At 41.0% G+C, this 10,736-nt stretch overlaps 2 protein-coding genes across 2 annotated transcripts; both read right to left on the bottom strand.

Moving 5' to 3' along the window:
- Window positions 1–22: 22 nt before the first annotated feature.
- Window positions 23–6,901, bottom strand: lpar2a (lysophosphatidic acid receptor 2a). The gene is given in 6 exon segments (XM_083896019.1): window positions 23–2,672; window positions 2,674–2,691; window positions 2,859–2,951; window positions 3,334–3,590; window positions 5,100–5,848; window positions 6,762–6,901. Coding segments are annotated over 6 exon segments (1,242 nt in total). The 5' UTR covers window positions 6,785–6,901; the 3' UTR covers window positions 23–2,570.
- A 2,094-nt stretch (window positions 6,902–8,995) lies between these two features.
- On the bottom strand, window positions 8,996–10,095 carry pet100 (PET100 cytochrome c oxidase chaperone). The gene is made up of 4 exons (XM_083896285.1): window positions 10,014–10,095; window positions 9,741–9,827; window positions 9,575–9,607; window positions 8,996–9,361 (listed from the first exon to the last, which is right to left on the bottom strand). Exons 1-4 carry the CDS (start codon window positions 10,038–10,040, stop codon window positions 9,272–9,274), a joined length of 237 nt encoding a protein of 78 aa, XP_083752411.1. The 5' UTR covers window positions 10,041–10,095; the 3' UTR covers window positions 8,996–9,271.
- Window positions 10,096–10,736: the final 641 nt, after the last annotated feature.

Consider the following 10,736-nt stretch of genomic DNA (forward strand, 5'->3'; position numbering starts at 1 on the left):
ACCCAACAACTCGTTTCAGTCGTTTTCATAGTGAGCTGACATAAAAAGAAATGTGTCAAGCACAAAAGTTAGCATCCTTGTTATGGGTGTAGCTACCTGTAAAATGGTAGTAAAGGGGATCACTGTTCTAAACCAGGCAGGACAGGTGATAATAGGGCTGGCGAAAGGAGGATGAAAGGGCAAAAAGAGGAGAATACCTTTGGTTGAGTGGATGTAACTAATAGCCCTTTTTGTTGCTAACCAATAGAGGGTGTTGGTAGATGGCTTGTAGACTTTACTTCTTGCTTTCTGTCCACTAGTTTATTTGATTGTAGGCTATTTTCTAATGCTGTTTCACCAAGAATGCACCAGCCACCACCAAAAATGAGCTCAATAAAGCATCTAAATGACGTTAGGCGAAGGGTGGAAAGAGTGTGGGGCATCGATGTGTTATTGGGACAAACGTGACATGAATTTAGAAATGTGACTGTCTTCCATGCATGTAGGACTTCTAGGCGTGATATTGTTTTCATTTAACCTTCCAAGTTTTTAGCTTCGTTTTTATTAACAAAAAAAAAATAAAGGGTATAATTATTACAGTCAGACCAAAAAGGAAAAGTGCATCATGTATTGCTATGATGTGTGTGTCTCTGTGTGGGCGTGTGTACAGTCTTCTTAGGATTTTCTTTTTCTTTTTCTTTAACTGGCTGGTGCCCTCTGACCTTTGTAAGCATTATATAAACTGGGTGCTTCCACCAGCCACTGACACACCAGGTGAGGGGGGGGCGGGTTCAACTGACATCTACTCCCCCCCCATCTTGAAACATTTACGCTCTTGAGCCCAGCCCGAGGTAACACACTACAACCTTCTGTTGTACCAAAAACCAAAAATACCACGTTCAGCAATGTAATAATGCTACTCTGTCTCGCTCTCTGAAGATGGTGCACAGCCACCTTTGCAGTTCGAGGCGAGGAGGGAATTATATTTGTATCTGTGTCTCTCTGTGTGGTGTTGTCATGCCTCGAGTTGATTTGATTTTTTGGGGGTGGTTTTCGTTGTGGGTCTTCATGGGAGGGTGGGTGCACTGAGATCTGTCATATTAGACGTATCATTTGATTGTGAACATAGAAAGTATCTTCTCCACTTTACCAATCTTTTAATATCTTCTGGTAAAACCACAACTATTTTTTTCTTCTTCACATTGTTTTGTAGTTTTATGGCCAATTGGGCAAGGGCTTATCTCTCTCTCTCTCTCTCTCCTCTGTTACCAAAACAGAGGCAGCACTGGGTGTAGTAAAAACATGTAAAAGACAAAAACCTGCAGCATTTTTTGGGGATTTTTTTTCTTTTTTGGAACTGTTTTATACATTAAATGTTATGTGAATAACAAAGCATTTTGATAGTAAGGTAAAGCCTTATGAATATTTAAGTGTCAGACTTTGTTGAAACATATGTTACAGAACAAAACTTGAGCTTACGAGCTGGTCACAAGTTGATATCCCACATTTAATTACATGCTTTTGTTACTCATCGCAGTTCATACGACTGTATCTTATGAAAATCTTACGGTTATCGCCACACCAAATTGTCATGCCCCTCCCTCTCCTCCTTTTTCTACCTGTTGTAATGGATGTCACTGTACAGTTTGTGTAATGTTTCAGTATTTTTTTTTCCCTTTTATATCCTTTTGTTTGGCCTTTGTGTCACGGATTCACATTACTCTGTATCAACTTTGAATATTATTTAGGTCTTTTGTTACATAACCGAGTGGCAATGTCAAGGTTTACAGGTGTAACGCTTGATGCTGTGGAAAGATAACTCGATTACGGTTCTGCAATGGACATTACTTGGGTTAATTTGCCAGGTTATTCCCTGAGTAAAGTTTTCCATACTCCCTCGGTTATAGAGTCAAATATTCACCTATTTTTGTGCCTAATGTAATCCTAAATTCAAACAACACGTCAGAATTTGGGAAGATTATAAAAGAAACCCAGTTATATAAGATGTTCAATATAAGTAGTGTTTTGCGGAGCGTTCGTCACAGACCAAATTGCAGTTCAACTCTTTTTCTGTTTCAGAATGTAACAAGGAATTGAGACTTTGACATTGACGTCTGCACTCTGCTCCAGTCACTGTGCCCTCTTCCTGTTACTCACCTTGAAACTACAGACCACAAAAACAGCAACCCTCATCAACATCATACAGATCTTAATTTGAACTACTCGATCAAGTGTTTGGATTCAGTCGGTGACTAGATAACTTCCACAGCATCAAACGTCACGTTAAACCTTTTTGATTTCTTTGTTTTTATTATTAGTATATTTGTATCTCCCGTCTTTCCCTTGTATTTACCCCTCTCTCTACCTCTGTCTTTCCATTTCTCTTGTATATAACCCCCACTGTTTTCAGACCTGTGAGTCTGTATGAACTCCTTTTATACCTCAACTTTAGAATTGTTCTAGAAAGAGTAAAACAAAAGGAAGAATATGACAAATTGTAGTGTTCTTATTAGAAAATTAATAAAATGATTTAGTGTGATTTTTTTTTTCCCCCTTCAGTATTTGATTTCTGATTTTAGGAGTGTTTCATTTTATAATTTGTCACAAATGCTCTTGTGATAGTCAAATGTAATAAAAGGAGAGATGGCACCATCTGATGATGTGAATGTGTCAGCCTCATGGAAACGTAAGGAATGCAGCATTGATTAAAGCCTATTCAGGTTTGTAACTAATGCGTCTTTATACAAATTTTAGGTAGATTTACAAACATAGACAAGAGGTAGTTTGTCAGTTTCAATAACTTTTACACAATATATCCTGGTTAGATGATGGTAAAATCAAGTTTGTTTTAAGTTTCTGTGGACCTAGAGCCATCATACACCTGGCATTGTCCAACTGCTGTCTCTATTGTTTGTGTCTTGGGGTGCACACAAGGCCTGATCTTCTGACTTCTGGACACGGGCAAGAGTTTCCTATGGAAAATAAAAATCAATTATTTACTGAGTGCACATTTCCAACACTATTTATAAAAAAGTCAAGAGGAGAAATCTCTTGGTTCCTCCTTCAACATTTTCTTGCTTCAGGCCTCATGTTAGATTAGTAATCAGCATGTGCATTTGAGCGGCAAGTGAAGATCTGCATGACTCACTGAGAGGGAATGTGACGAGCCAAAAACCCTCAAGTAACAGAAGACATTTCTGTAGGCAATAGTCAGAATCTTATCCTGTTCATTTGTCACAGGTGACCGATTTAAAGTGCCTTGTTCGCGTAATGTGTAGATTTCATGTTCTCCATCTCAGACTGTGTGGCCTATAGCACACTGTATCAGCCCCAACTAACTGCAACCAAAGGTACCTTAGGTAATGGCGAGTCAGTCAGAGGTGAAGGCTCCCTCTGCTGATCATTTCTCCAGCACAGGCAGCACAGGATCTGCTTAAACGTCCCACGCATCTCCTTGTCCCGCAGCGAGTAGATGATGGGATTGACCAGAGAGTTGCACTCGGCTATCACCAGACAGAACTTCTCATAGTCGTTGGCGTGGCTGTCTTTACCCAGAAGTCCGTCTAGTAAGAGAGTCATGAGGCCCGGTGTCCAGCAGATTACAAAGGCACCTGCAGAGATGCAGGAAGAGTCAACAACAATAACCTCAACTGTTTTATTCTTACTAATAATATGACGCAGTGTCCACGTTTTAGATGTTCTGGTTTAATATCAAGGTTAAAGGAACAGTGGGTAGGGTTTTTTTTTCTCTCCGATGTTGATCGATGATTCCAGAATAATTTGCCAGCATTATGTAAATCAAGTAATCCGAGAGAGAGCAACTCTTCTGCACTCCTCTGCTCTGATTACAGCCACACAACTACATTTGTAGGCTGACGGCTTTGACCTATCAAGGCAGGGCAGGGCCTAATGACTTGTCTGAGTGTTCAGAAGAATGTTCTATTAGCTGGAGTTTACTGTTCACATATGACAAACACAGGTGATTATCTGTCTATAAACCGATGGTGCGATTGATTTCAAACTCGACAGGTGTCTTGCTACAGGCACGACTATGTGCAGTGCCAAGTTTGACGTTGTTTGGATAAGGCATGCAAAATATATCGTTAAATAATTCCCTGGTAGTTTTTCCCTAACCCTGGTCAAAGGTCTAAGGACAGAGGATGTTACCAAAAGTCCCGTGAGACAAACTATGTTTTGTTAATTGTGAGCACTGTGGGCTACCTGAGAGGATAAGCATCAGCGGGTATCGGCGGGTAAAAAGTTAGACGTGTGGGTGATTATCATGTCAGATAAGGCGCCGTCAAGCTGAGGCACATGACGAACGCAACGGTGCAACAGATTTTGCACGGGCACTGCACTTGCTTAGATGAAATGTTAAAAACTGCAGGATAAACTCCTGGGGCATTCAAGTGAGGGATATCGCCTGGACTGACCATGCAGGATGCAGAACACTTTCTCTGTCACTCGCTGTGGATTCCCCCAGAGTTTGAGCTCACTTGAACATTAACATGAGATCTTAACAAGCGAGGTGGTCGGAGAATCTCCCGGCACAACTTCAGTGGACGTTTGCGTTGGCATGTAAAGCCTCCCCTGTTAAATCTCAGGAGGATCTCTGGCGTTAAGGGCATGTCTGACAGCGGACACTTAAATGTTAAGTGTAATATAAATGAGACAAAATGTGAACATCTTTAATCATGTGAAAATGAAACTCCAAAAATCCACTGGAGGTGAGTCACCAGCGCAATCAAGGGAGGGGATTTTGAAGACAACTGTGATTTCGATCTTAGGGGAATTCCTAAGAATCTCATGCTAAAATACCTGCTCAATGCAGGTATTTTAGTTTCAAGGCTGAACCTGAAGCTGTAAAACTGGTTTGTAGAGGAAGAGCGAGGCTGTAAATCCAGAGCAAACAACCTGTGGTCTCTGGATTATAACGCATCAAGTCCAGAAATCTTCAAAATAGATGTTTCGGTTTCTCGTTATTGCACCTGACTTTACAGGAAACTGTAAAAGAGGACTAATTATTAACGTGTATTGAAACTGAAAGCTGTAGCCAGTGGTTTTGTGGGCAATGACTCGATGCGTTTACAGTGTGTGTGTGTGTGTGGTGGACTTCTCACCGAGAACCATGGAGATAGTTTTCATCAGGTTGATAACAGTTTGGCCGTGCTCTGAAGTGTGCTGCGAAGCGTAGCGAGTCTGGTATCTGACATAGATGAAGATACGCGCATACATGGCCACCATGATGAGGAACGTGAGCAAGTTCAGAACTGCCCAGAATATCAGGAAGCGCCGGCTGTAAAGCGGAGCGACAGTGGAGCAGTCCTCCAGGTGGCACTCGCAGTTCCAAAGCATGGACGGCACCAGGCCCATGATGATGCCCACAGCCCAAATGCAAACTATCAGCACCACCACCCGGCGCTTACTCATTTTGCTGTGCAGCTGCATGGTGAGAATGGTCTGGTGGCGCTCCACTGCCACAGCTAACAGGTTGGCCACAGAGGCAGTCAGGCTTATGTCAATCAGGGCCCCGCGGATGTACCACTGCTCCTTGGTGAGCATGCTGGTCCATGGGCCTGTGTTCAACATCAGGTTGACGTAGGCAATGCCGGCAAATAGGTCTGCTGCAGCCATGTTGCCCAGGAGATAGTAAATGGGGAAGTGGAAGCGGCGGTTCATGAAGATGGCCACCATCACCATCAGGTTGGCCAGGACTACGATGAAACACACAGTCAATCCCAGTCCGATCACCACAAAGTCCCGAGTCGTCCACACTGTGCTGATCTTCTTATCGACCAAGTTGTAGAAAAATGTGACATTTTGGTGGTAGTAGCAGGTGTTGCTCTCATACTGCTCTCCGAGGTCGTGGCTGCAGACACACACACAAAAAACCACAGACATTGTTCAATACTTATTTGTTCAACACAAGTATCGAACCATAGAAATATAATGTCTTAACAAATGGGGTGCGATAAAAGCAACGCAGAACAATTAGTATTAGACGTCCTCTTCGTTGTAAAGACACATTATAAAGTGACCCTACTGTATTATGCTCAACTTTGGATTTCACCGTTTACACATAACTGGCAAAATTCAACACAAATGTGATCAGGAGGACACAAAACAGATGATCCTCAACAACAGAGAAGGAGATATATTCATTTATAGGAATTACAACAGTGGTTGTGATTATAGTTCATTAAATTAACTTTAAATTAAACTCAAACGTCAAAAGAAAGACATGTCATCAGTGTCCCAGGGACCAGAGGGGATGTCTTCAAGTGACTTTTGTTTGACTACTACTGTTGTTTGGACTGTTTACAGACAAACAAAGGAAAAACGAAGTTTTGGTGTAAGAGGGTGGACACACACACACACACACACACACACACACACACACACACACACACACACACACACACACACACACACACACACACACACACACACACACACACACACACACACACACACACACACACACACACACACACACACTTTATTGCCTAATCCTAATCTTTAAACCACGATTAAAATGTTGGCTCTAAAGTTCAGTAGTTTCTCAGAAATGAGGTTCTGCCTCATTAGGACCAGGTTTTAGTCTCAACTGGTCATGAGCACCGCCTTCATTTCAATTGAACAGCAACCTAACCAAAGCCTTATCCCCAAACCAAAGAACAAGTTTTACTTGTTAACGTAGTTCAATTTTGCAGTGATATATTGTGCAACAGGTACGAAACAGAAAACCTGGAGATGTTCATTTAAAACTGCTCAAAACTTACTCATGTTTCAGAGATTCCTCCATTCAGACAGGTCCGACATCAAACCTGTGTCCCTCGCTGTCTTTCTGTCCGTGTGTCCGTCTCCCTCTGTCTGTCCGTCTCTCTCTCCCTCTGTCTGTCTGTCTCTCTCTGTCTGTCCGTTGCTTCCTACAGGTGGAAGTGAATCACTTTCACTCACTTCAGCTGGACCCGGTCGCGGTGTTGCCTCCACGTACAGCCTGATATATATGGGAAACATACACCACACCGTGAGATGAGGTGTTTGCTTTGGTAGCTCTCCTTCAACTCTGAGCTATTTTTAGCAGGTGGTGAGATAGATTCAGTTCAAACGGAACTAGAATTACCGTAGTAGAAATGTAATTAAAGTGTCAGGCAATCCTTTTTATTTAGCGGTAAGTATGTGTCTTCCGGTGTCACACTCTCCGATTTCTGAATATTTCAATATCCATTTTGGAGCTAGGTTACGGTTTGAGTTATTTAGGATTACCTTATTTTGAAAATGCACACCGGAAATGCTAGTACGCCATGAGTTCTGTGTTTACGCTAGTTTGATTCAATTGAATGTAGTGTAATTCCTGTTTGTGGCCACTGGAGGGCAGTTAATAGTCATGGGACTGCCACAGTCGGGCGCAGGTTATGTCCGCTGAATTGCCATCTAGTGGCCACCACGGGACCTGCACTATTACAGTTGAAAGTGGTTAAACGAAGAGATGATAGGAATACTACCATTTTTGGTCGATAACTTTCATAATAAAGCTACCAGTAGCCACATTTTTTAAAATAAAATCCTTAAGATATAAACATAACAAATGTTTAACAGTTGAAAAAAGATTTTATTTTATTTTTTTGGACTCTTTTGTTATCAATATCAAAGGTGTGCAACAGACTGCTCCAGGAGGAAACTGGAACCATAATCAATGTGTTAGTCTGATAGATTTAGCCATGGAGAAAACCTGGCTTTGGGTTAAAAATGTCACTTGATTTGTGCCTTTCATGTCATTTGTGTCTCATTTTACTTGTTAATGTCTATTTGACTCGGCTGTTGTTTTGCATCTCGTCGTAGTCATGTTGTGTCAACTGAAACATACTTTACACCTCATTGTACCTGTACTTGTGTCTGATTTTTCACTCAGAAGTTCTGACTCCCTTCAACTCATGGACCTGTTCCCAAGGGGCCCATTTAGAAATTCTAAATAAAACACTTGGCAGAAATACAAACTGTCTTGGCCGTGTCTCAGTGGAAAGGTTGAAATTCAACTATCCACTTTTAATTGCCAGATATATTTGCCAGAATATTTAGATATTAGTATCATCTGATGGAATTTGGGAAAGCCATGTCATCTCTTCATTAGGACGGGTGACTGTCGTGACTCGGGATCGTCTGAACAAGCCAAGGACAGTCCACTCAGATTCTGAATATTCACCTAAGAGATCAGAGATCGCTCTACCAGTCTGGGAAAGGAAGTGCACAACAAGAGACATTCACTCATGTACCGCACAACCACAGCCTCATACGAAGGGGAAATAACTACTTCTGTATTTGCTTATACATTCATGCAATATGTGTAGATACATGACTACTTAACGATCTATGCATTGTTGCCATTACATTTAAACCATGTTTGATGTACAGTTGGGTGAGAGTACTATATCTGCTGTGGAACCAAGAAAGCATGTAAAGGGTACAGGGTACAATGAATGCAGCAAAATACAGCTACAATCACAGACATGCCTGCTACAGTCTGTATGTCAAACTTAATGAGGGAACATTTATTTACAAAAAAACTACTCCAGAAAACTCAAATTGGCAGCCTGTGTGCTGCCACTGAATACCGAGTAAAAGGGGCTGAGTACTTTTGCGATCTTTGCAACTTAATATTTTTTGCATTATCTTCTATCACATGCCTTTCTGTGTGGAGTTTGCATGTTTTCCCTGTGTGCGTGTGGGTTCTCTCTGGGTACTCGATATTCCTTGCACAGTTAGCAGAGGTTAAATGGACACTCTAAATTGACCATAGGTGTGAGTGTGAGACTGTATGATTGTCCATCTCTGTATACTGGCCCTGCAATGGACTGGTGACCTGTCCACTGTGTACCCCACCATGCACCTTAAAAAATGAATACTGATAAAATACATAAATTTCACATGTGTATATATATATATATATATATATATATATATATATATATATATATATATATATATATCACTTAATAATTATTTATTACATGATACAAATACAATCACAGCAACTCAATTGATCGAGCACTTAAATACGACAGAAAAACGTGTCCGTTGAACATGAAAATTAAACGTGACATTAGGCTTCTTGGGTATATGTACTCCTGGAAACCATCCAGCACAAATCTGGGATGTGTTTGCTTTGCAGAGACTTTCAATGAGATGTTGTAGTTCTTGTAGTCCAATCAGTTTTCCGTTTCTCAGAAAACCCTGGGAGATGGTCCTCAATCGTTGTAGGGAACTTGTGAATTTCGTCAGCACATAATTGTCAATTCTCATTTTCCTCAGACATAAGTTTCAATAATTTCCTCTCCTTACGAACACGCATTCGCTCCTTAAAATCCTCCAACTCTTTCCTCTGCAATCAAATACAATACAAAGATCATTATACTTTCTTTTAGCACTGCAAAGCTCCTTACTGTATGAAATGTCTGTATTTTAAATAAAAAGATGTAAGAACAACAATTATTTGTATCTTTCTGAGTTAAATTGTGATGTAATCTGACACAGCCCTGATGTGTTTCAAGGATAGTATGATCTTTTACACACTTAAGCTCTGTACTACACTTACATTTAGTGCCTCGTTAGGTGGGAAGATCTCCCTCTGGAATCCACGCAACATGCCATGAGAATAAGGATAAGAAGACATTTGTTATTTGATGGGAAGCAGCCCAAAAATACTGATCCACACAAAAGTAATGCATGTAAATTCAAACACAATAAGCTGCACCACTGACCTTTCTCTTTATCACGTATTCCTCAAAGTATTCTGCTTGATTTGAAATCCAAAACATGGCCACAGGAAAGGACAGATACAGCGTCATCTGTTCAAAACAAAAACAAATGGACGCGCTGAAGAGTTAGTGGCGCAGTACAACAACACGTTAGCCTCAGATAGCCTCGTGATAACTACCTTGATTGAAACAGAAAACGTGGGACAGTTCGTACGATTATAAACATTTCGAACGCTATATATTCAATGCCCACTGCCGTTATTGTTTGATACTTACTCTGAAAATTTCGAGTTTAACACCCATTTCTACACCAGCTTTCGACCAGAGACGAAAAACTGACCCCAAACATAACCAAGGACCTCCAGGTACTACTTCCGGGTTTTTACAACGTCACCACGCAAGAGCGTGACAGTTAGAAAATAAATATTGGTATGAATAATATTAACAATAATAATAATAATAATCGATTTGTAAAACACATACCCTCGAAATATAAAAAAATATATCTAAATTAAAATGTTATATAGTAGTTGGTTTCTGCATTTGGAGCAGTGGTTGTCCACTGGGGGGCGTCATGAACCACAGATTTGTCATTCCCTGTGCGTGTGTGCAAATATAACAAATTCAATGTGGATTTTAAATACAAACAATCAAGAATGACAATGTGTAGAAAATATATGATGTGTGAGGACACAAAGTGACTTCCAGGTGCCAGTGAAAAATAGGACATGGGTCACATAACCACCACAATCTCTCCCCCCTGAAGACCAGGAAAGATGACAGACTGCACAAATATGCAAGAGGCCCAATCCAAGCACAACAGTCACATATCTAGTGTAGTCCACACAAAGGGAGAGACAGACACAGATGGTCCCCATCCGGTACTCCTGGGGATGAAGATCCAGATCCCAAACATTTGGAATGAGGAACGGTCACCCAGGACAGGGAGAGTGGTCTGAAGATGGTGTACTGTATGTTCCTGTTTGAAAAAACAACAAC

This window comes from Microchirus variegatus (assembly GCF_963457635.1).
Source record: "Microchirus variegatus genome assembly, chromosome: 10".
Taxonomy (NCBI): domain Eukaryota; kingdom Metazoa; phylum Chordata; class Actinopteri; order Pleuronectiformes; family Soleidae; genus Microchirus; species Microchirus variegatus.

Excerpts from the sequence above, each read along its gene's own strand:
- pet100 (XM_083896285.1), bottom strand. The coding sequence starts at position 10,040 with ATGGGTGTTAAACTCGAAATTTTCAGA. Across the intron at positions 9,828-10,013 it reads TTAAACTCGAAATTTTCAGA|ATGACGCTGTATCTGTCCTT; the intron begins GTAAGTATCAAA and ends TGTTTTGAACAG. Across the intron at positions 9,608-9,740 it reads AATACGTGATAAAGAGAAAG|AGGGAGATCTTCCCACCTAA; the intron begins GTCAGTGGTGCA and ends CGTGGATTCCAG.